This window comes from Pseudorca crassidens, chromosome 7 (genome assembly GCF_039906515.1).
Source record: "Pseudorca crassidens isolate mPseCra1 chromosome 7, mPseCra1.hap1, whole genome shotgun sequence".
NCBI lineage: Eukaryota > Metazoa > Chordata > Mammalia > Artiodactyla > Delphinidae > Pseudorca > Pseudorca crassidens.
In genome coordinates, this window is record NC_090302.1 from 53,535,632 (window position 1) to 53,562,435 (window position 26,804).

A 26,804-nucleotide genomic window follows, 5' to 3' on the forward strand; every position below is an offset into this window, starting at 1 on the left:
CTCCGTGTCCTCCTAGTAGGCCGTCTTGACTCCGCCCCTCCATAGCCATATATTTTTAAAAATGTCCTTTGATCCTATTTCATTTCAACTCATCTGACTTGGAACTTTTTGTTTGTTTTAAAATGTCTCTTCCATGATACCCACATCCAGTAGTTCACAGCATTTGTGATACGTGAAGGCAGACTTGAGAACTAGACATTGAAACAGTGAGCTCCTCAGGAGGGGGCAACCTTTGCTGGCATCGTAGAAAGGCTGACAGATCAGCCTGGCAAACAAGTCAGGGAGGGACACACCAACACATTTCACGAAACAGAAGACACCTTATTAACAATACTTGAAGTAATTAATGTAGAACTTAGAGCATAAACTGAGCCCTCGGAAGTATTTTCAGATGTGTGTGTCTGTGGACGCGCAGAGTCAGGTTGGTCGCAACTAAGAGCTGGACGGTTCCTGCTGTGATTCGGAAGAACAATCAGTACGTTCTTGCTGCAGGGTCTTCAGCAGGGCTCTTTTTCATGTACTAAATATGATAATATTGCCACTTTATACTTTTTACAACCCACTCCTCTTCTTTACCCCTCATCAAAGTCCTATCTCCCTAATGGAAGGAAAAAAGAGCTTCATGTCCTGCCATGGCTCAGTGTGGTCAGTGAAAAGTTCAGATTTGTTCCTTCACTGCACCTAAGTGTGCACAATAGTTTCCCCCTAGAATTCTTTCCGCTACAGCTGTCTGAATCCATACCTTGTGAGAGGTTTTGTCTTCGCTGAAGTCCAAGGTGAAGCAGTCTCATGCTGAGCATTATAGCAGCAGCACTTGAAGCTTCCAAAGTGTTCATTCTTCGGTCAGCACGTCTTCTAGTTTTATAAACCACGCATCTCATCAAAGTCTCTGCAAACCAACTTCTCTGGCAGCACACCTGAGCACAGCAGACCCTCGCTAGGGATCCAAAATTTTTAAATTTTGTTTCAAAACATTTTGGCACAGGATAAGCAGCTGAGCTAGATCCAGCGATAAGCCATATTGATTTTTTAAATTCTTTTTAGTTTTATTTTTGTGTCTTATAAAATGCACACTGTATGAATTTCTGTATGTGTATATTTACACAGACCTATCTATGCCTGTGTGTATATATATATAGTGTGTATATATATATATATATACACACACACACATATATATATACATCCATATAGGTCTATCTATAGCACTTGGTTTTGTATTTTCTACTATTATTACTGTAGTACATTCACATAATTAAAGCTTTTTCTATATATATTTATTTTATTTTTGGCTGCGTTGGGTCTTCGTTGCTGTGTGCGGGCCCCCTCCAGTTGTGGCCAGCCGGGGCTACTCTTTGTTGCGGTGCGTGGGCTTCTCCTTGCGGTGGCTTCTCTTGTTGCGGAGCACAGGCTCTAGGCGCACGGGCTTCAGCAGTCGCAGCACTCAGGCTCAGTAGTTGTGGCTTGTGGGCTCCAGAGCGCAGGCTCAGTAGTTGTGGCGCACGGGCTTAGTTGCTCCGTGGCATGTGGGATCTTCCTGGACCAGGGCTCGAACCCATGTCCCCTGCATTGGCAGGCGGATTCTCAGCCACTGTGCCACGAGGGAAGCCCACATTCACATAATTAAAAGAGAAATGTTAGTGTACTTGGGGGACACATGCATAAAGTGATATTACTCATAGGTGTGCATAATCAACTTTGGAGACCATTTCTGTGAACTTTAGGGATATAAATTTCATAAACTGCATAAAAAAGAGATATTCTCTTTTACTGTCCAGAGCAATAAAATGAATGACAACTCAAGAATGATGGGAGGCTGTCAGAAGTAAAATGCTACCAATACAATCATAAATGTTCCTGGCAGGGAAGAAAAGGGCAGTCATTGTCACACTGGTGTGGTTGCCCAGGGAGTTCTCCCAGGAGGTCAGAGTTTAAAAGAATATTTGATGATAAGGGAAGGGGAGGTCCAATCTAAGGCAGAACAAAGAGGCAGCCCCTTACTTAAAAAATAGTGTGAAAACCCTGACATTAAGGAAGTGCTGAGGTTTGCAGAAAATACCAAGGAAAACAATTTTAAGACAAAAAAAATCTGATGAGATACAATGAGAGTAAGAAAGAGAGCAAGGAAAGAGGAAATGGAACTAAGGTTTACTGTGGACATACGTGTTAATTACTATACTATGTTTTCTCCCTTAATATCTGCAAAATCCTAGTGAGACAATTATTATACATTCTACTTTATAGATGATGATGTAAGGAAACTGGGGTGTTACAGAGATTCATTAACTTGCCCAAGATCACTCAAGTAGCAACCAGTATGGAAAAGAGACTGGACAGAACCGGGCTACATCCAGACTCCAAAGCCTAGTTTCTTTCACTACACAAGGGTGCTGGTCTAATAAGATACAGAACTTCCTCCCTTTCTTCCTCCTGCTAAAGCACTGCATGCCCATGGTATATCCGCATCTTCTTTCAGTTGTGCTGGGCTACATTTTTAATCATAGAGGAATCATCAGCATATGACCTCATCATTCCGGTAGTCATTCCACACCACTGCTGAATCTCTGGAATGTATTAAGTGAGGAGGGGCACCATAGAATACGACTCAGGCCCTCTTTTGTGGGAGCTCACATATAGACAAATAACAGCAACATAACAAAGGCGCCACGATGAAAGTGTAGAGGGCTGTAGGAGGGAGCCCTGGGAGTCATGAGGCAGGGGTGTGAACATGGTTTGCTTTGCTTTCTTCTTGCCTATTGGGGGAATGAAGGAAGGGAGGGTAGAAAAATATGACTGATAAGGATGAAACCCAAGATACGTTAGAAAAAAGGAGCGGGAGAAGAAGATGACTTAAATTCACTCACCTAATTACACCCTGAGATACCTTAAAATATAAATATTTGAAAGCAAATGAACGTTATCCTGGTTTGCACAAAGCAGAAAAGGCAAAGTCCAAAACTCCAGGCAGATGCTGGTTACTGCTCCTCAGCATTTTTTAAATAACTAGTCATTAAACAGGTGATGTATAAGGATTTAGGAATAAAGTGGTGACTTCCAGGAAGAACTGGGTATAAGTTAGTAGTTCTCACTTTTCCTCCTAGAAGCACTCCCCAAACAAGGAGAATAGAAAGATACTGCAGACCACAGACCACTTGTTCTGTAAAACTGGGGGAAAGATATATCTGCCATCTCCAACGTAGGTGTAAGGGCTGCAAAAGCACTTGAGATTGATTGTAAGCTGTATGGGAAAAAGTACAGAAGTGCAAAGAGGGGCAAGACAGTCCCGGGCCAGCACATCTCAGAAGGTACTTACACAAATACACTACCTGCAGATACATTTTCTGGAACACAAAAGCTTTATTTCTTGTAACATGATGTGCAGGAATTGGGGTGAGCAAGGCTACTGGGCAGAAATTCTCGTGGAACTGGAACATAAAGAATTATATAAAGAATCACAAGAGGAGCCATATTTGCAGGAAGCAGTATGACTCTGTAGCAGCACAGAAGGAGAGAAAGTGTGAGTTGAGAACAACAGCACGAAGACGGTCACATTTCTCCCCACCATAGGAACTTCTTTCTTGTAAATTGCTGTCCAGAAAAGTCTCACTAATATTGGCTGATGAACAACCATAACATTAATACAAAGATGTTGTTAGAAAAAAAGCAGGAAAAGAGTAGAAATTTTACTAACAGCTAAAAAAACACACAGTAGATAAATGATGGCACAAATTGAAAAATGTGAGCAAATATTTTGTTACAAATTTTTAAAACTGCAATGAAGCCCTTACCTCCATGAAGGAAGTGATAATGTTTATGAAGGAAGACAATGATGCACAAATACCGTAACTCAAGGCAGAGGAAGAGAACGATCTCAATGTACTGATATGGAAATGCATTCGAGATGTATTGTTAAGTGAGAAAATTAAGATGTAGCAAACAGGTATAGAATGTTGCCATTTAGGTATAAAAACAGAGGGAAAAGTATTCCTACAAGTACAGTATTTTCTAACTGTATATCCAAAATGAAACTCTAAGAGATACACAAGGAACAGTTAACGGCGGCTTCACGCTGGAGCAGGAGGAGGGGAATGAATGGGGTCTGGCACCGGGATGAAGACTTTTCACTGTAAGCCTTTTTTTTTTGGCGGTACGCAGGCGTCTCACCACTGTGGCCTCTCCCGTTGCGGAGCACAGGCTCCAGACGCGCAGGCTCAGCGGCCGTGGCTCACGGGCCCAGCCGCTCCGCGGCATGTGGGATCTTCCCGGACCGGGGCACGAACCCGTGTCCCCTGCATTGGCAGGCGGACTCTCAACCACTGCGCCACCAGGGAAGCCCACTGTAAGCCTTTTTGTACATTTCTGTTGTGTACAGTGTAACTATATTATCTATTAAAAAATTAAACAGCCATTTAAGGAGATAGAAAGTTATGAAAACTAGAGATATAGCATAGTTTCACAAAAGAATAGTAATAGCTGTGTCCAATTACTTTCATTTCCCTTTGTGGCAGTGTTATTGGACTGGGCAATGAGGGTGAAACTAGAGGTTAAGCTCATCTGGAATCACATTCAATAAAGGTTGGTTCACATTTCCTCTGGCCTGGATGGAGGAATGTGGGCTGGATATGAGCACAGGTGGAGGCATTTTGAGCTGCTTCCAGGCCAGATCCAAAGGGTGTAGATTAGGCTATGCAACTTTTTAAAATTTCTTTTGGGGGGGCTTTATTGAGACATAATTGAGATATAACGTTGTGTAAGTTTAAGGTAAACAGCACATTGATTTGATACTCTTACATATTCCAAAATGATTCCCACCATAGCATTAGCCAACACCTCCATCATTTCACATAATTACCATTTCTTTTTTTCTTGTGAGAACATTGAAGATCTACTCTCTTAGCAACTTTCAAGTATATAATACAGTATTATTAACTATAACCACCATGCTGTACCTTAAATACCCAGAACTTATTTGTCTTATTTCTAACATAGCTTTATATTAATTGTGGAATAGGCCTCTGAATCAATATCTTATTTATTTTATATTTTAAATTATACAGTACAGTTGACTGCCGTCCCCCTTTTTGCTGTACAGTTCTGTGAATTTGAACACATGTATAGATTTATGTAAATACTGCCACCACAATCAGGATGTTATTATTCCTTTGCAGTCACACTGTCTCCCCACCCATAACCCCTGGCAACCACTGATCTGTCTCCATCACTATAGTTTTGTCTTTTCAAGAAAGTCATACATATGGGATCATACAGTATGTAACATATTAAGACCAGCTTCTTTTGCTCAGGATAATTAGGCTATGCAAATTTTGAAGGAAGGTTTACACCCCGGGCCTCTCTCTGCTTAATACTTTTTAAATAAAAGTTTGCCTATTAAATTTGCAAATGATACAAAATGGTAGGACTAACATGCTACCCCCCAAAAATTTTTTAAGTAAGATAATCCATTGGCTCTAGTAAGGATCTAAAAACAGCATGATAAATGCATAAGCGGAATAAATACAAAAACTTGAATTGAAGCTGACAAAAATCAGCTGCATACTAGGAGAAGGGAGAAATGACTTAAAGGTCATGTAAAAATATACTTTTTGCTTTTAATAATCTAAACACTCAAGTAAAATGGCCCCTAACTTAACTTAAACTTTAAATTAACAGCAGCGTTCACTGTCGATTTGTAGCCAGCACTTGCCAGGACATGTATGCTGTCCTGTATTTAGTTTTGGAGAACTATTTTATTTTATTTTGTTTTTAAACATCTTTATTGGAGTATAATTGCTTTACAATGGTGTTAGTTTCTGCTTTGTAACAAAGTGAATCAGCTATACATATACATATATCCCCATATCCCCTCCCTCTTGCGTCTCCCTCCCTCCCACCCTCCCTATTCCACCCCTCTAGGTGGTCACAAAGCACCGAGCTGATCTCCCTGTGCTATACAGCTGCTTCCCACCAGCTATCTATTTTACATTCGGTAGTGTACATATGTCCATGCCACTCTCTCACTTCGTCCCAGCTTACTCTTCCCCTTCCCCGTGTCCTCAAGTCCATTCTCTGCATCTGCGTCTTGATTCCTGTCCTGGCTCTAGGTTCTTCAGAAACCTTTTTTTTTTTTTAAGATTCCATATAGATGTGTTAGCATACGGTATTTGTTTTTCTCTTTCTGACTTACTTCGCTCTGTATGACAGTCTCTAGGTCCATCCACCTCACTACAAATAACTCAATTTTGTTTCTTTTTATGGCTGAGTAATATTCCATTGTGTATATGTGCCACATATTCTTTATCCATTCATCTGTCGATGGACATTTAGGTTGCTTCCATGTCCTGGCTATTGTAAATAGAGCTGCAATGAACATTGTGGTACATGACGCTTTTTGAACTATGGTTTTCTCAGGGTGTATGCCCAGTAGTGGGATTGCTGGGTCGTATGGAAGTTCTATTTTTAGTTTCTTAAGGAACCTCCATACTGTTCTCCATAGTGGCTGTATCAATTTACATTCCCACCAACAGTGCAAGAGGGTTCCCTTTTCTGGAGAACTATTTTAAAGGGGACATTGAGACCCTGCGTATTTCCAGAGGGAAGGACTTAGAATTTTAAACTATTTCAAAATCACTCTTATAGGAGGGAGGACTTGAGGATGTTAGCCTGAGGACAGGAAGACCAGGAGTATATTCGGTAAGATGCTCCTAATACTTGAACAACTGCCATTTGGAGGTTGGAACAGACCTATTTCTTTTGAATTCAGAAACATAACTAAGATCAATGAGTTGAATCTACAGGAAGTATCAATAGATCTGTGATCAACAGCAAGAATAATTTTTTAATAATTAAAGATGTCTAAAGTAGAAGAAAGTAGTCAACAGTCAATGACTATATGGAAAGTCATAACCTTATAAGTAATTAAAGAATTATAAACCAAAACAACCAGATGCAACTTTAAACACTTATTTTGGAGTCTATTGGATTTGCAAAAGCCATAGAGACAGTTATCATCCAGTTTCAGGAGAGACGTGGAGAAAAGAGTTTGCTTATCTGTTGCTGGTATGAGTGGAAATTGGTGCAGTCACTGAGAAAGGTAGGATCTAGTAGACTGTAACATGTACCTACCCTTTGATCCAGCATTTCTATTTTTAGGCATCTCATTTAGAAATATTCATGTCACTGTGCAAGCTCTACGTTCAAGGATACTTAGTGCAGAATTTTTTGCAATGGCCAAAAAAAAAAAAAATTGGAAGCAACCTAAATGTCAGTGAATCAGGGATTTTTAAAAAGACCTTATGGTATATCCATGTCCTTGGCTGTTCTGCACTTATGAAAAGAACAAAGCAGATCTATCTGTACAGATTTAGGACTTATTACTAAGCGAAAACTTAAGTTGCAGACTGCTAGTGTAACCTTCCTATAAAACAATAACAACTCTACAACGATGTTTTTGCTGGTACATACACCAAAAATGACTTGAAAGGATAAAGACTAAGGGCTCACATCTGGGGGATGGGGTGAGGGTGGGAGCATGGCTGGACTCTAGACACTTTTGTAGTTTTCAACTTACATGTGAACATGTTTGGTTTTTGTCATGAAAAAAATAAAGACTTTAAAAGTGGAAGGGTTGATTGGTGAGGTAGTGAGCTCTCTGTCACTGGAGTGTTTAAGCACAGGTCCAAGGAAGGTGGTGGGGGTGGGAGTGCCGGTAGGGAGGGAAGAAAGTTGGATGAGATGACCTCTGAGTACCCGTAATATCCTGAGAGTCCTTGAGCTCCTCTATGCCTTTCTCCGCTAATTCACCCAGGAAAAGCTCCAACAAGATTAAAGAAAATAGAGCCTTCTAAAAATGAGGTAAGTCAAAGTATTCACTGCTGAGACCTCGTGAGTCCATTACCAGAGAGAAGCAGCCGGTCCTGCCTCACACACCATGAACCACCCCTGCAGTACTTTCCCCCTGCAGTACAGATCGATTTCCCAGTACTAAATTTGGGGATGTGTGGCTAGACAGATGGAAGTAAGGCCAGGAAGCTGACGTGGGTTTTAGAGCGCTTGATAATTCAAGTCTTTGGCAAGTGCTCCCATAAGCTGATGGATTTCTTTCCTTCCTTCCTTCCTTCCTTCCTTCCTTCATCCCTCCCTCCCTCCCTCCCTCTCCCTCTGCAGTCAGGTGGGGAACACTGCCCTTGACTTATCTTAAGTTTTTCTTCCTGGCCGTGCTCAGTGCAAGGTGACGTGTGCCCTGCAGGCTTTGAGGCTGAGGGCATCTCAGCAAACTCAGCCAGGCCTCTGTAAAGGCTGCTGTCCATTTCTGGTGCTGGAGTCTCAGGGCCCTGCCAGCTTCCTCTCGCTCCCACCTGTCAGCGCCCAGGAAACAGGCGGGATCCATAGGTACTCTCCTGCTTACCGTTTATTGGCCACAAACAGCACTTTCCCTGAGAGGGTCTCTCCTTCCTTGGCAAAGAGAGGAGTCTGAAGAAGGCACCGCACCTGATACCAGTGAGTCAGAGGCTCAGTGGGCGCTGTTGACAGCCAAACTGTTACCCTGTGGGGCAAGGCAAGAGTTAAAAGCCAGTTAGGCTCCAGGCCCACATTAATGGATTGGACTGGGGACAAGTGGTTTTCATTGTGTATTAACTCATGGAACACTTTTAAGATGTGAATAGCTCAATTTATTGAGCAGTTACTATGTGCTGGGTACAGTGCCAAGAGCATTATGTAATTAGCCCATTAAATCCTACAACAACCCTACGGAGTCAGGCCAGGCTTCAAACCCAGGCACTTGGTCACTCTATCAATCTGTATGGCTATGTCAAAATTCATTAGAAGCCTGATAACAGCAGAGTTAAATTGGGAATTGATTTGTTGGAAAAGTCTGGCAGGGTGAGAAGTCTGGAGTGTAGCCTCTTACTGTCTCATGCCCACCTGTTCAGGGGTCCTGATGGGGTTTCTGGAAGCAAGAAAAACTACGGGGGCAGATGGCCTCTACTGCCCTTCAAGCCCGGACATTGTGTGTGTGTCTGTGTGTGTGTGCGTGTGCGTGTGTGTGGACATTGTGTGTGTGTGTGTGTGTGTCTGTGTGTGTGTGCGTGTGTGTGTTCAAGTTGATGTCTTTCATTTCATATGAAGAAGTGGGGACACCCTGCTGGTGCTTTGAATGCTAGGGTCACCTGTCCTGCGATTAGGCAGTGGTCATGGGCTTGCAGGTAGTAAGGTGCACACTGAACACGGGGAAAATTGCTAGAGAGGACATTTTGCCTTGAAGATTTTCGGGGGTAATTTTATATAATTTAACTGCTAAGTAATATAAACCACCTTTATATCAAAATATATATTCAGCTGTACCACGGAGCAGAATGCAAGTGTTGTACAGCTTTTTAAGACAAAGCATTTAACTTCAAAGAGATTTCCCCCTTGAAGCAGGCGGCTTCACGCTTACCTCCCTTAACGCTTGCAGAACAAATTCGTTTACTTGGGATGTTAGTGGGGGAGAGTCTGAGAAATAGATGCACAGATTCCTTGAACACACATGCTGTGTGGAATAGGAATGACTCGTACATTGTTTCCTTTCTCTCTGATTGTCAGCCCACACAAGGCTTCCAGGGGTCCCGGCCTCCCCTGAGTCCCCCAAGCCCCCTGAGCTGCATCACAGACCCAAAGACACGTCTTTCTCAGTAGATGCTACGGAGAGCCTGGATGTTTTTATAAGAAGTGGAGGAGAGTGTACTGTCAGTTCTCCTTCTGCCTGGTCGCTGGCCCAGATCAACCCTCACTGCTAGCTGGGACACATGGAGAAGCCTGGGAAGAGAGCAGGGGTGTCAGGAGGAGAGCAGAGACTTGGGGTTCATAGGAGCAGCGCAGCCCTTAAAAGCACACCCAACACTGACAGTCAACTAGTAGGTGGTCTCTCCCCTACAACTTGCAAACCTTTCCAGTAGGGGAGAGAGGAGTGCACAGAGGTGGAAGTTACCTAATGCCGCCTGCCTGATCATTGAAAAAGGATTCTAGATCGTGAAATGGAAACCTGTGAACCAACATGGGGGAAAGTATGATTTGAGATATGACTCAGACACAAGAGGTTCTATAACTAGGTGTGATGGAAACAATGCCAGGGGCTGGCCTCCCCCATGCCCCCATCTATTGTGGAAAAGAACAGGCTGGTTGATAAAGCACAGGCCCTCTTCTGACTCCTCCAAAGCCCAACACAACTGGCCTAAGAGTATTTTAGCCAGAATTGATATGGCAACTACGGAAAACTGTCTTATTTTCATTTCACTCTAAAATCTAAAAGTAACATTAACATCAGTGTTTATTTTCTGGAAATGTGGAGAAACAAATATTACGGCTGTTGAGCTTAGTTTTTTAAAACCTTTAAAGTTATGGGGACAAATAGCAGAGGATGGCATGGGAGAGAGCAGGTAAAGAAGGGGTATGATACCTACAGAGAGCCAACAAAGGCCACGTCGAACCAGAATGCCAGGCCGTGGATGAGGCCAGACTGCACAATCTGAAACACAAACGGAATTTCTACTCTGCAAGGAAATAAAAAAAAAGAAAGAAAGAAAAAAAGAAACACTTGGAATTATTGTTGTTGTTGTTGACAGACATACTGGATACACTTGTGAGATCAGTGGGAACATTCACAGAACATTTTCTTTTTCTCTTAAGCGCTCTTGCTTTGGCAGCAAGATTCCCTTAGTGGGTGATTAATGCTTGGGTGATGCTGCACATTTGAGAATGCTGCTTCTTGATGAAACTCTGCAAGGACCAGCCCACTGTGCTGCAGTGACCCAGAACTCCACAGGGCGAGTGCAGCATCCGGAGCTGGGTTGGACCACTGAACAGGAGGATGACTCAGGACATAGCTGACAACCGTCCTTCCAGAAGCCAAAACATGGGCTGTGGCAGCTCCCCTATGCAGCTGTTCAGAAGGGAAAGGCTACTCAGGCCCCTAAAAGATGAAATGGACCACAAGGGGGGAACATCAATCTCAGAAGGTCACTGTCATAGTTCATTTATTTTTCAGGGAGGCAATTTAACTTCCCACGAGGCTACAGCAAGAGTCATGCAGAAGTGGCCATCGCTGATACCAAATGCAGAGTAAGTTGGAAGAGAAAGAATGTTGGAAAAGATACAACAAAATCTACAAGCTGAACCTGTTTTAGCTGTGGAACTTTGGTAAGTCACTTAATTCTCTGAGCCTCAGTTTCCTCTTTTGTTGAAGAGTGGCAAAATCTCTCTTCTACTTCCCTTTCACGGTTCTTGTGTGTGTCAAGTGGGAAAAAATGTATATGAGAGTGCTTTGTAAATTTCGAAGTATTCCACAATTAAAAGATGATATTATTGGTCCACTGCTGGGGCTGTACTGCTCCAGGGAGACACATTTTAGTGAATGTGCTAGAGATTTTCAAAGGAAAATGTTATTTTTAAGATTATTTGCATTTATGGTGCCTCCAAAGGCCTAACTTCTTCTACCCTGCAGTAGTCAACAGCATTTCTGGAGTTTTCCATTACACTTGTCACATTGAATTTGTTTGTTAATGCACTGTAATTATTTCCTCCCACTTTTGGAATTCCCCTAAACAGACCATGAGCTCCTCAACGAGAGACTTAAGAAATTACTTAAGGTATCCGTGCAAGCACCAGTACAGTACCCAGCACAAAGTAGAATCTTAACAAACATTTGCTGAATCAATGCAACAAATGAATGAATGACATCTCCGAAACGCCAACAAAGACATAATTTTCAAAAAAATTCCCTGACTCAGGAGGCAGCTCAGAGCAGCAAATAAAGCCAATGGAAGTCAATTTTGTCTTGACCTGTGGCAGTAATTAGACTTGTTCCCAAATGCCACTTCTCTTGCTCTGAGCACACAGTAGTATTGCATTCATCCACCCTCCTGTGCTTAGGTACTGCCACGTCATTTGCTTTGACCAATTAAATGTGAACAGAAGTGAGCTGTGTCATTTCTAGGCAGAAGCTTTTATTGTCAGTACATGCTTTGCCATGCTCTTTCTTCCTCCTCAGTAATCAGCCTTGTTACAGACAGAGGCTGCTGCACCAGCCTGATTGCTGGGGTTGGCGATGCTGCATGGAGCTAAAGCTGGTGCACATGAATAAAACAGTGTAGGGGAGAAAGGCCCCTGTGTTATCATAAGTCACTGAAGTTTGGTTTTGTTACTGCAGCACGCTCTAGCCAATCCTGACTGACAGAGCATCCTTTGTCCATCATGATCTCAAGATAGGTGATGGTTTGAGTTAGCCAGCTGTACCTTCTGAAGTCTGACTCTTGCTTCCTCGGTAGTCCAGGCAAATTATAACCTAGCTGGGTCTTACATTTCTTACCCAGAAAAAAATACAAATATCAATCTTCTCAGGCAGAAAAGGGTAAAATACTAATGAAAGGTCATCCGAAGGGGATTCATATCACCACCTGAGAAATGAGTCTTCATTTCAGAGTCTCTTCAAGTGGAAAAAAGAGGGCAAAAACTAACACTTACTGAGGGCCCTCTTTGAAAATGAGCCAGTGCGTGTAAAATTCTTAGCATGTTACCTACTATGTAGTAAGCACTCAACAAGGTGCAGCTCCTCTTCTGGTCATTACTGTGGTACTGGCCTGGGTAAGTGGTTAAAAAGCCCAGACGCTGGCCTTCTGAAAGGTTCAGTACTCCCTCTAACACACATACTAATTCTGTGCATTTTACATAATTCTGTGTATGCAACTGGCTGTTCCACTCTGCTTCATTGCTGTCATTGGTGAAGTGGGGACAAAAACAGTACCATCTGCATAGGGTTGCTGGGAGGATCAAATGAGTCATTATGTGTAAAGGGCTCAGAACAGTGTCTGGCTATGTTAGCATTAGCTACTACTATTTAATTTTTCTCATTCAATTCCTAAAGCAATCCTATGAAGGAGGCATCGTTTCCCTCATTTTGCAATAAATGAAACTCGTAATTGATGGACCATGCCTGTGTGTGACTCACACCTGAAATCTCTTCCCTGTGTGAGCTGTGGAACTCTGTCCTGAAGTTTGGGGGATGGGGGAGGGTAGAGGAGATTTTAAAAATCAAGAGCAACATTGGTTGGTACCAACCTGTGGAGATCTGCCTCTTCTGCATCCATAAAGTTTACTGTGTACTTGACTGTCCGAGCCATCAAAATCCTAATGTCAAATGTGTCCTTGGGGAAAAAAACCAAAGATACCTTTCTATCAGAATAAACTGAACTCAAACAAGATTGCAGTCTAGCTTTCCTCCTGAAATTTTAAGTCAACAAGAGTTAGAATTTAGAGGGCATGAGCTTAATGAGTATGATATTAATAATAAAAGCTCACAATTATTTCGTAAGGACTTTATTTAGTAAGTGCTTTACTAGGTTATATCATTTAAACCTCACCAACGACTCTGGAGCAGGCATTTGGTGGTTTTTGGACCATCCAGAATTTACCTCCTCTCGACACTACGAGAAGTTCCATAGGAATTCAGTCTACCATCAGCTCCAGGTGTGGCCTATGACCCCAGATTGGCCAACGAAGAGCATTACTTTTCCCCTGAAGACAGGAATTGGCTCACAGATGGACGCAGGACCCAAGGTAGGACAAGCAGGCTCTATCTAAACTAATTCTGGGGGTTTTGCCAAAGTTATTAGGAAAAGGCAGGCTCTCCTGTGGGACTCAGAGTTGTAAGAATCTGAAGCTGTAGCTTCTGCTGCCATCTTGCTACCATGAGGAGAGATCCTGTCTAGGAACAGAGTAAAACCAGAGGAAATGGAGATAAGTGATGAGAATAGAAAAACCAGACCATTGTGACATTGTCTGAACTCCTGCAACAGGTCCCTGAAGCAAGCTCTGTCTCCAGGCTTTGCAATATTTGAGGACCAATAATTTCATTTTAGTTTAAGCCAGTTTGAGTTGGGTTTCCTTCCACTTAAAACTGAAAGAGTTTCAGATAATGCAAACTTAAGTTGCCTAAGGTTACACAGCTAGATGGGACCACAACTGAAACCCAAATCTGTCTGACAACAAAACTCCTGTTCCAAGCTATTTATTATCCAAAGCTTCCCCTTTCATTATGCCTTGGGCCACTGGAATCAATGGGAGGATGTGAATTATTGAACAAGTATGAGGGCTGAGTATGTGCATGGGGTGAGTCAGGACAGGTGTAGAAGCAGAAGTTACTTACTGAAGGGCACACGGAAAATCTCCTTGCTTTCAACAGTATCATTCTCTGAGAATTCTCCTAATTGCTCGGGAGATCAGAGCTGGAAAACTTGAAACATAGTGCTCCAAGGAGCTCTTTCTTTGCTTCTGTGATGGCTTAGCACAGAGCCTGAGAGCACAGTGCGTCCCGGGTGCCTGAGTTAGTAAGTGAATGAATCAATAGATAAACACATGGGAAGAAAGAACACACTTACTACTATTGGCTGTCTGAAGTATTCGTCCACCGCAGCACCCTGGAGACTGGACAGGTTAACCCCATAGAAACACTGCTGGTACCTAAAACAGGTAGCACGAAAAATCAGCATGTATCTGTCCTGCGTCCCCAAGACCCACAGAGCTGTGATGCGCTGCGAGGCTGCCTCACTGGTCCTCTAAGTTAGCCCTGGAGCAAGTGTGAGAAAGTGTGAAGGGCAAGGGGTAGATTAGAGGAAGAAACCTCTCTAGAGAATCTGCACTTGAACTGGGGTGGGGAGAGAAGGGAGGAGGTAGCTGACATGGAGGAAATTACTTGTGGGGAGAATACTGACAGGGATATTTGGGGGCAGGAAGGCCTTAGGGTCCCCACCCTTGACCTCACACCACAAGGTGGCTGCCTGCTCCAGGACATGCCTTCCATGTCGCGAAATACAATTCCTTGGCCCTCTCATTATCTCAACCCAGAGCACAACTTGAGATCTCCAAAGCCTCTTGATACTCCCCCAACTGTTTTAGGAAACAGATTTCCCCTTTCTGTTCTTCCATAGCCACTGGCCTGCACCTTGCTGGCATTTGCCATGGTGGCCAACACCACTTAGAGTCACAAGTCAGTGACAGCTGTGTCTGGTGGTGAACTGGAAGTGACTCATCACTGGGCACATTTCCTCCCAATTCTGTGGTCAGGGACATCTGGACCACAGAAATGGACAAATTCTCCAAGTGCTTCCTCCCCTCACTGAGCCAGATGTGAAGCGTCCACCGGCACATGACTGGTGCCTGGAGCACGGCAAGAACTCCCTGCCAGCTTGGCTAATGGTCTTGGCTCTTTACAGAGATCTAGGGTGTGCATTAAGAGTGGCTTTGTTCACACTCTGCCACTGACTGACTGTGTGCAGTGGGCAAGTCACCTGAACTCTGTGCTTCCGTTTCCTTATCTCTAAAATGGGAATAATTATAAGCTGACTTTGTAGGGTTTCAGTAAGGGTTAAATGAGTTACTATAAGTAAAGCACTTTAAGCAGTGCTGGGCATTTCGTTACTACTACATAAGTGTTGGCTATTATTCCCTGAACTTCACCTTCTCAGATCAGCACTGTGCACTAGGGCGGTGCTTCCCAGTGTGACTGCGCCATGGGACTACTTGGAGAGCTTGTTAAAAATTCCAATTCCCAGGCCCAACTCCAGAAAGGCTTGGGGCCCTTATCACTAGAGGCTGAAGGCCTTTATCCCTAGATTGAAAAGAGTTTTCCCTACTAAGGGTGTGTGTGCACATGCTGTATATAGTCTGTGAATCAAATGGAAATTCAATTCATCAGTGTCTATCCTCCCACACCCCTACACCTGCTGACCTGCAGGGAAAAGAGAGAAAAAAGACACAGAATAATCATAAAAACTGGGGGCGTGCAGTTAGATTTTCAGTCAAAGTAAGCCTCTTAATCAGGAGGCGATGCCTCAGAGGCCCTCACGAGAGGCAGGGAGGCCTAATATTGTTAAGTCAACAGCTAGTCGCCAACCTGCAAGCAAAACACCATCCCCCAGAGCCTCTTACAGATCCTGAAGGGCTTATACCATTTCTCACCTCTGAGCCTTTGCCTATTTTCCCTCCTGCCTAGAATGCTCCTTTCCTTCTATTGCCCTATTAATTCCTACTCAATCTTTGTGACTCAGCTCAAATATTTCCATTTGAAAATGTAAAACCTGGTATTACAATTAAATATTCAAGTTTTAGGCACTTAAAAGCAGAAGTTATTCTTTTTCTTTCAGTGTATATTTAGCACTTAGCATGGGGCCTCGAATACTATTAGGGCTAAAGATATCTACGTATCTATCTATGCATTTAATGAATGAACGGAGAACTTGGTGTCCTAAATGGCCCTGTGTGTGGGCACTGGTGCCAATAAGGACAATGGGGAAACAGAAAATCATTCGCCGAAGTTTCTTTGGCTTCATCTCGTTTCCTAATCTCCTTCCATCAAGGGCCAGAGCCAGGCTGTCCACAGGTAAAGCCAAACTGCTGTACATCACTTTGTAAGTACACATTTTGAAAACAAGACTCCTATAATCCTAGAAAATGTTTGGAAACAGAACACTGTAAGTTTAGACGATCTTTTCAGTATTTAGAAAGAGAGTGGAAGTTTTCTTGGGGAAGTAAGTCATTATCACAAAATTTTTTATTGGAGGGAAGGGGGGAGAGAGAGGGAAGGGGAAGAGAGGAGAGGGGTGGGAGGGAAGAAGGGGTGAAGACAGGCAAGGGGAGAGGAGTGGAGGGTCAGACAGAGACAGAGAACTTCCCAGAAAGCCCAGAAGGACTCAACCTTGACTGTCCTTGAGAATCCCCTAGAAAGCTTTTAAAAAGTGTTGATGCCTGGACTGCATCCCCCAAGTTGTGATTTATTTGATCTGGGGGTGCGGCCCTAGCACTTGTTTCCAAAGCTCAACAGGTGATTCTAATGCACGATCAGGGTTGAAGACGACTAAGTTAGCTGTTCTAGAATCCTGGCCAAGTAGGTGAAAGAGAAAATCCCAAAGGCAAAGACAGCCCTCCACCTGGCAGTGGCGGAGGCTGGGAACTGCTCTCTATTCTCTGTGTACTGGAGTCTTTGCATTCAACCTCAGCTCTGAGAGGGGCCCAGGACGTGCCATTCCCTTTGTGTGTTCACTGCCAATTAAAACCCAGCAGCCAAGATCAGTGTGGTGCAAACGGGCACCATTCCTGGGGCAGACGGAGAGCTGTAGGCAAAGAGCCCACTCCCTGGGTTTTAAAAACTTTCTGGCTGGACCATACTTCCATTTCTTAGAAATCTCAAATCTCCTTCTGAAATGCATCATAAAATAATGAAAGCAGATGGGAGGTGGCACTGCTGGGGGATGGATCAGGAAACGAATCTGTTGACTTGGAAGCTGGGGATAAGTTCCATTGTTCTCATCGTATGTGGGTTTTATTTTCCAAGTTAGCTTATGGCCTCTTTATGAGCGCATAAGGAGGAGTCTACATGCATGTTTTTCTCTTGACTTCAAATTTCAAGTGTACCTCCCTCTTCCTCTCCTCCTTCTCCACCGTAAGACATGCAACATCTGAAAAATCCTGCAAATACAGTCCAGAAGGAAAACAATCTTACAATAGCTACACCTGAACACACCCAGAGTACAGCAAAAGAGGCCACCTATTTACCATCCCATCAGCCTCTCCATGGTCTCCATGCAGAGCCGAGCTTGGAGAAGCATGCAGGGGAATCCTCCCTCTTGGGTCTCTTTTGTTTTTGTCTCTCCTCTAGCTCACCTTGGTCTTTTGTCCTTCCTCCTCCCACAGTGTCCTGGATCTGTCTTAGAAGGATGGTGGTACTGCCGGAGGTTCTCTTGCAGAAGTTAACAGTGGGGGGTTTCTCTAACACACACACTCCTTTGTCTTGCTAATATGAACCACACTCTCGTAGCATAACTCAGATGTTTGACTGTAATAAAAATCTTTCAGAAACTAACACAACATTGTAAATCAACTAGACTCCAATAAAAATTTTTTTTTATATCTTTGCTTCCTCATTCTATCCTAACAAAAAAATTCACTCATCCCCATTAAATACTTCCTTCCTTTAAAAAGGCCAAAAAAAGAGAGAGAGAAGGAAGAAAAGTTAAGGGAGGAAGGAAAATCCTATTCTGCTGTTTGACAATTAAGCAACTTTTGGGTATCTTAATGGAATATGTTCTACCAGAATTAACAACCAGTGATATGCCAACCTGAGGAGAGACATATATAACCCTAAGAACTAGGAAACAAAAACGAGGATCCAAAAACGTCACCTAAGCCGCACACGATGCTGAGGATGCAGCGTAAGAGGGTTGCTGGAATGGCCTGCTGGGAATGCCTGGTAGGAGAAGGATGCACGCCTAGAAACAAACTGCAACTTTGTTTTATTTCTTATACATTCCTTTTATATAGCAGGACTTGAAGCTTGGCTCTTTTTAACAATTTTCTGCATCAACAGCATGCAGACATACCATTCTGTAAAGCGGTATCTATAAAGATGCTCAGCTCATTATGTCTCTGGTTTTGCTGGCTTAAACCCTAGCAAAGTGGCTTATATTTTACATGGGCTATATTTATATGCTTTTTTATTTGTAAAAATAGGGTTTTTTTAGTATAAAGGAGAAAGGGAAATGGGTGCACAGGCCTTAAAAGAAATCAAGCTTCAGACTGCCTCTTTCATTAAGAAAGGGAAAGCCTGGGATTCTGTAAAGGAATCCATGGAGCACCCCTCGGTGTACCAACATAAATCTAGACATTACTGGTTTGTATAAGAATTGGACCTATGGAAATGGATCAGAAGAAAAAGTGGATAAGTCAAGACAACTATGGTGGACATCTTTTGTTCATTCTACCCAGCAAAGAGTTGCTCTTCTTCTGATTACGGCACCAGATTTTCTTCTGAGAGGCACTTCTTCCTCACTCTCAGTTCTTGGAGTTTGGATGGTTTGACTCTGACTCTGCCCTCAGCAATAAATTCTGGCATGTAGCTGAGTTGTAGCCAATCAGAGTGTCTTATCTCTCTGGCCTTAATGATGGACTCAGGGTTAAGCATGTGACCCAAGGAAAGTCAAGTCTAAGACTTTTGTTCAAACTGTTGCAACAGAGAAGTGGACATGGAGCTATGAGTCTATAAATCTGGATTTGCTGGAAACCACATTGCTGCCATGAGGGAAGAGCCCTATCCAAGAATGGAGCTGAGCTAAGGGATAGAGAGAGACCTGGACCCAATAAGTGTCTGTGCCCTGGAAGCCATTTGTGCCTGAGAAGCTGAATCTACTCAGGCTTTTCAGATACGTTAGTCAAAAATATCCTTTTTTTTAAGCCATTTTAAAATTCTTTCTTTTGTCACTTAAAACCATAAGTGCCTTAACTAAAAAGAAAACAGTTAATAACAGTGTGCCATTATGTGTGCTATGAATGTAATTCTGATGAATAGTTTTGCCTAATTCAGGGGAGTCCTAATTCTGTGAGTACAGAACTAAAGTGCTTTAGCTTAAGAGTGTATAGAACCAGGCCCAGGGATGATGAAGTGATGTCTGCTGAAGTTGAACTCTGTTTGAAAATGGAGAGCTCTGATGCGAGAGGATCCAGAAACTGAAATAGTGTATCCCTGACTACACAGATCTGGATGTGTATGGGCCCAGTGGCAGAATACTATGAAAGAGCTATGAGTTTGACATAGGTTACAAAAAAGATGAATACAGAAATTGAGGCTTATTTCATGAGCAAAAGCCTGGTGAGTTCAAGAGCTGCAGACATAAAAGAGAACCAGAGGAAATATTAAGAAGAAATACTGGGTAGCTGAACAAAGGTTATAGTCCCAGGAATCACTGAATGTAAATGAAGTAAGGACAGTGGCATATGAAAGTCCAAACACAATTGTGTTGGTAGTATTCCTGCAAAAGTTCTCTGTGATACTTCGTGCATACACTTGACTTCCGACAAAAATTTGGTTGTATCTCACGGTAATTTGAAATGTTCTTATTTGGTCCATATGGTATTCCTAAGAACCAGTGACTATCAGGGCCAAATATATTTTTGGGAAAGACCAGAAGGCCTAAACTTCTAGCTATACCAAAAGAACCTTTAGTAGAAATTTCAGTTTGGGGGCAGAATTAGCCTAAGAACAAACCATCCAGTGCCTTTGCAGTAGAATGTAGCAGCTTGTGCATTCAGCGGAATGGATTCCCTTCAAAATAACGTTTCTCAGCAACACCATGGTCAAGGAGGCATTTAGTAGAGTCAGAGTGGAAAGGTGCAAGAAGGGAGCTCTCACTGCCCGTGGCAGAATTCTGCTTACGTTCATCTTCCCTTGTCCTTTGTAAGCACAGACTTCTGATTTCTGTAAAGAACAGCTGACTACAGACCATCCACCACTAGCATCCCTGCTATCGCTCAACTCGCTCTGCCGTTGTCAAGCATGATGGGTGCGTACAGCCCACTCACAATACTCTGAAAAGGAAACTGGGAAATGTCTTTTGGTTCCTTAAGTGGTATATCACCTTTTAAGGGTCACCTCAGATCCTCTGTCTTATCTGCCTCTGGAGTCCTCAGCCAGGTATTCTGCCCCCGCTGTGTCAAGGTATGGACTCATCTGACTCCACGAGAGCACAACCCAGCAGCGCCTCACCTCAGACCTGCACCGTGCCCTCTCCCCTCCTGCCCTGAGCATCCTTGCAGACTGTGGGGCATGAGGTGCCCTGACCCCCATTTGGTGTCCATGCATGTACAACCCCGAAGTGCAGACTACTTAATGTTAGGGGTAAACAGTTGCCCAATGAGGAGTTAAGAGCCAATGGATAAATACACTTCTCTCCCATCATCTGTGTAAACTGTCCTGAGATACAGTTCATTTGACCTCTAAAGATGGTCCTGAGGGATCAAGCAATCTCTTGGTATTTGCTACCATGTGGTGGTCAGCTCAGTTATGCACTTTTGCATCATCTCTCCCTCCTTTCCTGCCTCCCTCTGTTTTCTCCTCATTCTTGTTTTACTGGGATGGCATTCGTTCATAAAGTAGCTCATGAGCTTTGCCTAAGACCCTGATTCCTGGGGAACACAAGCTAAGACAATCAATATGGGTGTGGCCCTCGAATGCAGAATTACTGGTAAGTGCGGAGGGAAAACTCTTAGCATGTAGTTTCATCACAATTACTAACAGTCTCACTAGTGGCTAATTAGGATGCAGTAAAGGTGGAAGGTGAGGCACTGGGCTATATGGTAACTGCGTGCTTGAAGTTTTGGGGTGATGATAATTATATGGATTGAGGCTCTGAGCCTTTGGACCCCTATTAACAGAGACAAGGCTCTGTTAATAGCATTGGAAGCTTTGCAAAAAGAAGACTATTATCTCAGAGCAGTCAACTCCCAACTTAAGTCACACTGTGAAATCCAGAGGGCTTCCTTAGCAGAATTTCAGGGAATTCATATCTCCTTGGTGCTCCAAGGCCTTCTGTGCAGAAAATCAGGTATAGAATTTGAGAGTTAAAAGCCATATTCTTGAAACTGGAACTGCCCCGTCTCCCCACCCCAAACAAGATAGTAAAGCAGCAACAGTGGAAGAGTTGCAAAGGATGTTGGGTGTGCAACCTTGACAGATCTTACATATCACAGCTGGGGCCCTGACAGGAAGAGACTAGGGCCCTGAGACCTGGAATTAAGATAGTAGAGTGGACAAGGCAGAGAATCCTGAAAAGACCTTCCCAACTCCTCTGAATCCTTCAAACCAGCAGAAGCCTAATTCTCATCTGTCCTGTCAGAGAAGAACAGCTTCCCTTTGCCTGAAGGCTGCACAACAACTCCTCTTGAAGCCTGGGCCTTGCAAGATAATCTTATTCCCCTCAAGATCTGCCTCACTGTTGTGCACTGCCTCCAGGCTAATGGTCCCTCATTGCTGTCAGGATGGTAACTCCAGCACAGCCCAAGCAGTAAGTACAATTCCTACTCCAGGAGGAGATAACTTACGCGACTAAAACATTAGAGAAGCCGGTTAATACTTTCTGCTAAGAACCAGGGAAATGGGTATTGGAGTGGACTTTAAGGGTGTTGGACTAGTGGGGGTAGAATATGTCAGCATAGGGTGCAATTCATCAACAACGGCACTCCCAGGATTCAATGTTCTAGCAGATACCACTCCTAGTAGTCTGCTGGGATGTATGTCACTTTGAAGCTCGGTCATCATGATGGCCTGCAGTTAATGAGATGGAGATTCCAGAATTTCTGCAGTATAGTATTGAGGAAGGGGTCCAAGGCTCAGAGAGGTGGAAATGCTAGACGGATTTACTGTGTAAGACGTAAGATTGTTCCACCTGACTATTCTCAGGCAAAGTCCAGGAAACTCTCCATTCATATAGGTAATGGGGAACAAACTAGTGAAAGATTTGAGGCATGCTGTCCTCAGTACATCAAAGACAGTGACGGGTGATGCTGCCACTAAATTCTGCTCCGAAGGAGCATAATCTGGATGGAATTTCAGAATGTCAGAAGCAAGAAAGCAGTAATTAACCATCATAGGCTAGAATGACATAATTCCTGTGCTGGACGGCAAGACTAGAGTGGCAGTCAGGGTACCTTGATCCAGAGGGACCTGTAAGTGGTTGCTAAAAGGTCCTAGTGTTACCAGAGAGGTGAAATACATGCACAGTGACTAGACAGTACTCAATTTCTATAACAACAACAAAAATCTTGGTAGCTTACGAGCAGGATATCAGCTGTCACAATGGGAAGATTAGGTCCCTCATCCAATTTCCAGATCTAACTTATCGACATCTGGTTTATGGATCCAGTGACCACTGGCCCATGACTGAAGTGGAAACCCAGTCCCTTGAGGGAGGACTCTGCAATGCCACTGCAGGAACATATGGTAAACATTCCCCAATTCTTCTCTGTGGCAAAGCAACTATGTAGGAGAAAGGAGAATATCTAGATTTTTTTGAGGAATGTGAGATAAGAAGTGATATTGATATGAGAAATCTTAGGATATCTCTGGTTAGTAAGGGTTTATGGAGGTAGCAAAGGAAGGTCTGACCAAGTCTATTGCACAGGGTGTCCAATGAGTTCATACCCACCATGTAGTTATTTTCCCAGTCCCTGAATGTGCAACTGGGATAGACATATTCAGCAACTGTTAGAACCCTCACACTGGCCTCTGAAGAAAGGGCTATGACAGTTGTACAAGGAAAGGTCCCATCCCTTAAACTCCCCACCCCCAGGTAGGTAACACTGTTATCTTTAGTTTATAAATAAGAAACTTGGGTCTAAAAGAAATTAGATTAACTTGGCTAAGGTTTTACAGTTAGTAATTGACAGAACCAAGAATTAAACACAGTTGAATCTGGTTCTAGAGTCTGATTTATCTAGTTTGTAACTACTGCCTACTTGCCTACGCTTGTATGTTCTATAACTGTAATAACTGTAATGAGGTAAACTAGTATCATCTCAAACTTCTTGAGAATATTTGGTTACTCCTCTTAATTGATCCTATGTATATATTTTTCTTGATATGAGAATCCATTAAAAATCGTATTTAAAAGCCTTGGGTTTAACCCCCTGAACCAATTATATATTTTCAGTACTGTCAGTAGTACCCACCACCTAAAGAAGTTTTACAGCTGAGAATGATGATTCTTCATGACTGAGCCTTACTCGCAGGAGATACTTTTCAGAATCTTAATTAATAAGGGCCGAGGAATCTTAATCAAGTAAGAAAAGGAAATGATTCATTCTGTAGGTGACTGCTACTAACATCAGAATGTAGTAAGCTTGTCTACCAAGAGTGAACCCCATGACTGGTTATTTAAAAAGGCTAAAGTTATATGCTTACTGCACACTTAAATGAATTTTAGAGTTAAATGTATATTTGAAAGACTGTTAAGTGTAAAAAAAAGTAAAATATGAAAGAAGTAGAAGGAAGCTAATACCAGACTCAGGGTGGGGAAGCTTTTTCTCAAATAAAGGAAAAGAAAGAAACTGTAAAATAAAATATTGGTAGATTTACACACATAAAAGTTTTTAACTCCTTTTGTGGTAAAAACCACCACAAAGAATATTACAAGGCGAAGAGAAAATTCTGAAGAAACTACAACAAAGTCTTAATACCCTTAATATATAAAGAAATCTTATAAATAATGCATTTGTCTTCTAGTTAACAAAAATGTATTGAGCAATTATGATCATCTAGGTCAGACGATGGGGACACAGCAGTAAATCGAACAGCCACTCTTACAGAACTTGTAGTCTCATGGGGGGAAATGGCCAAGAAATAAAACAGATAAGTAAAAGCATATATATGGCAGAAGATAATAAGTGCTATAGAGAAAAAGGCAGTGAGAAGTGGGATAAGGGCTTCCAGGAGGGAAGAGATGACAAGTTTTAACTGACAGATGGTCTCCCTGAGATGATGACAGGTGAGCTAAGACCTGAAGGAGGTGAGAGCGAGCCCCAGTGACACCTGCGTTTCAGGCAGAGGGAAGGGCAGTGAGGTGCCAGCAGGCCTAGTATGTTCGAGGGGAAGCAGGGAGCCCAACCAATGAGGCCAGAGTGGAGAGGACAAGAGAGCAAGTAGCAGGAGATGATGTCCGAGGGACAGCAGGGTGGAACTTGATCAGGCGGAGTCTTACCATCTATCGGGAGAACTCTGGACGTTCTTATGGAGATGATCGGAAGCCAGTGGAGGGTTCTGGGTGGAAGAATAACATGACCTAATCATGTGTTACCAAGATCACGTTGGTTGTTGTTGAAAAAGAGGAAATGAGTTAGGAGGCTACTTCAAGACTGTAGTAGAAGCAGGGTTTTTTGTTTTGCTTGTTTTATGTTTGTTTTGCAGGGGTGGGCAGGGGGTGGTGGTGAAAATCAGCAGCTTGCCTTTGGATGTATTAAATTTACGATGCCCAACAGACATCCAAGGTGAGCTGTCACCAGCCACTTGGACATCCGAAGTCTATGGTTCTGGGGAGAAGTCTGGCCTGGAGTTCTAACTATGGGAGTTGTCAACATAAAGACGGTATTTAAATGAGATCAGTAAGAAAGTTATCACAGACAGAAATAGGAAGACATCTAAGAACTAACCAGGAGTCAATCCAACATCAAAGATTTGAGTCATGAGGAAGAATCAGCAAAGGAGAATTAGGGCCAATAAGGAAGGAAGAAAATCAGGCTTAGGCTCAGAAGTGAAGAGTCAAAGGCATCAAGCGGCGGTGTTGATAGTTAAGTCAGGTGAGGACTGAGGATGGGTTGTACCTGGGGATCTCATTTATTTAGCCTGTTGGTTATTCCTCAGTCTCTCAGCCCACTCCCTCAGAATACACCCAGACTCACTTTTTGCATCCCCTGCCTCCTTTCAGCCAGCATCCACTTCTTTGCCTCTTCTAACAGAAATCAGAAATCGTGCAAGCTTTCACCACCTGTTCCTTGCATCAATACAACAGAAGGCCTTCATGCTAGTAGTCTAATGCAGAAACCCCCTTATAAAGGGACAGAAAGTAGAAACAGAGTGAAGGCTATGAATTTTGATAACTATATATTAAAAAATTTTGTGTGTGTATCTGTTGACTAAAAATAAAACCATTCAAATGCACCAGCTATCAAAGAAATACAGATTAAAAATAAATCGGCCACCATTTTTTTTGCAAATCAAACTGGCATTTAACAGAACATATCCTGTATGGGCAAGACTCAGCAGACATTCTCATATACCACTGGTGGAAGTGTTAATTGGTAAAGCTTTTCTACAGGGCAATTTGGCAACATATAAGAATAATTTTTTTTTTTTTTTTTTTTTTTTGCAGTGCGCGGGCCTCTCACTGTTGTGGCCTCTCCCGTTGCGGAGCACAGGCTCTGGATGCGCAGGCTCAGCGGCCATGGCTCACGGGCCCAGCCGCTCCACGGCATGTGGGATCTTCCCAGACCGGGGCACGAACCCGTGTCCCCTGAATCGGCAGGCGGACTCTCAACCACTGCGCCACCAGGGAAGCCCCAGAATAATTTTTGTAAAGTTCCTTCTTCACACCTTTTGGTCCAGTGATGCTGCTTCTAGCAATTTATTGTAAGGTAATAATCAGAATGTAAAAGATTTCTATAACAGGATGTTCACTTTAGCATTGTTTCCTATAGAATTTATAGAAGTCTATAAAATTCTACATTCTTGTGGAATATAGGAACAATACCTTAGTACTGTTTCTTAACAGAATGTATAGGGTTAAATTATAATTAATAATTTAATACCCAACATTGGATCTTGAGTCGATAAATTACAAGAGAGCCACAAAAGAAATACTCTACAGCAAAATAATATCTAAAAGACCTGAGAACATGTCCACAAGGTATTAATAACGTTTTTAAAAAGTGCTATAAAATGGTATTTATGGTATGAGTCTAATTTTATAAAGAAAAAGAAAAATGAGAAAGGTATCAACTAAAATCTTGATAGTAATTATTTCCATACATGTTTGACATCACAGGAGTTTTTATCAGAAATATTTATTGAGGGCCTACCATGTGGCAGGATAGGTAGTGAACAGTGACAATATTCCAGCTCTTGCAGTGCTTACATTCTATGAGGAGGGATACGGTCAATAAACAATAATAAGTAAGTCTTTTAGGAGGTGATAAGTGTTGGAGGAAAAATACAGAGCAGAAAAAGTGGGATTAGGAGTGGTATGGCTGCCACTTTAAATATGGTGGTCAGGGTAGGTCCTATTGAGAAGCCATTTAACAAAGACTTTATGGAGTTGAAGGAATTAGCCATGTGAATCTGGAGGGAAAGGTATTCCAGAGAAGGATGAGCAAATGCAAGGCCCTAAGGTGGGAGTGTGTCAGGTACGCCTGAGGATGGGCAAGGAAGTCTGGGAGGCTGGAGTGGAGTGAACACA

At 42.8% G+C, this 26,804-nt stretch overlaps 1 protein-coding gene across 1 annotated transcript in view; it reads right to left on the minus strand.

The window, feature by feature from the left end:
- LOC137227049 (histone-arginine methyltransferase CARM1-like) overlaps positions 1 to 26,804 on the minus strand; it is a 265,505-nt gene that overhangs the window by 14,298 nt on the left and 224,403 nt on the right. Inside the window, exons 8-11 of the mRNA XM_067742423.1 lie at positions 14,412 to 14,493; positions 13,093 to 13,178; positions 10,440 to 10,529; positions 8,405 to 8,542 (exon numbers count right to left, since the gene is read on the minus strand). Coding sequence (XP_067598524.1) covers positions 8,405 to 8,542; positions 10,440 to 10,529; positions 13,093 to 13,178; positions 14,412 to 14,493 — 396 coding nt within the window. The remainder of the gene's footprint in view (positions 1 to 8,404; positions 8,543 to 10,439; positions 10,530 to 13,092; positions 13,179 to 14,411; positions 14,494 to 26,804) is intronic.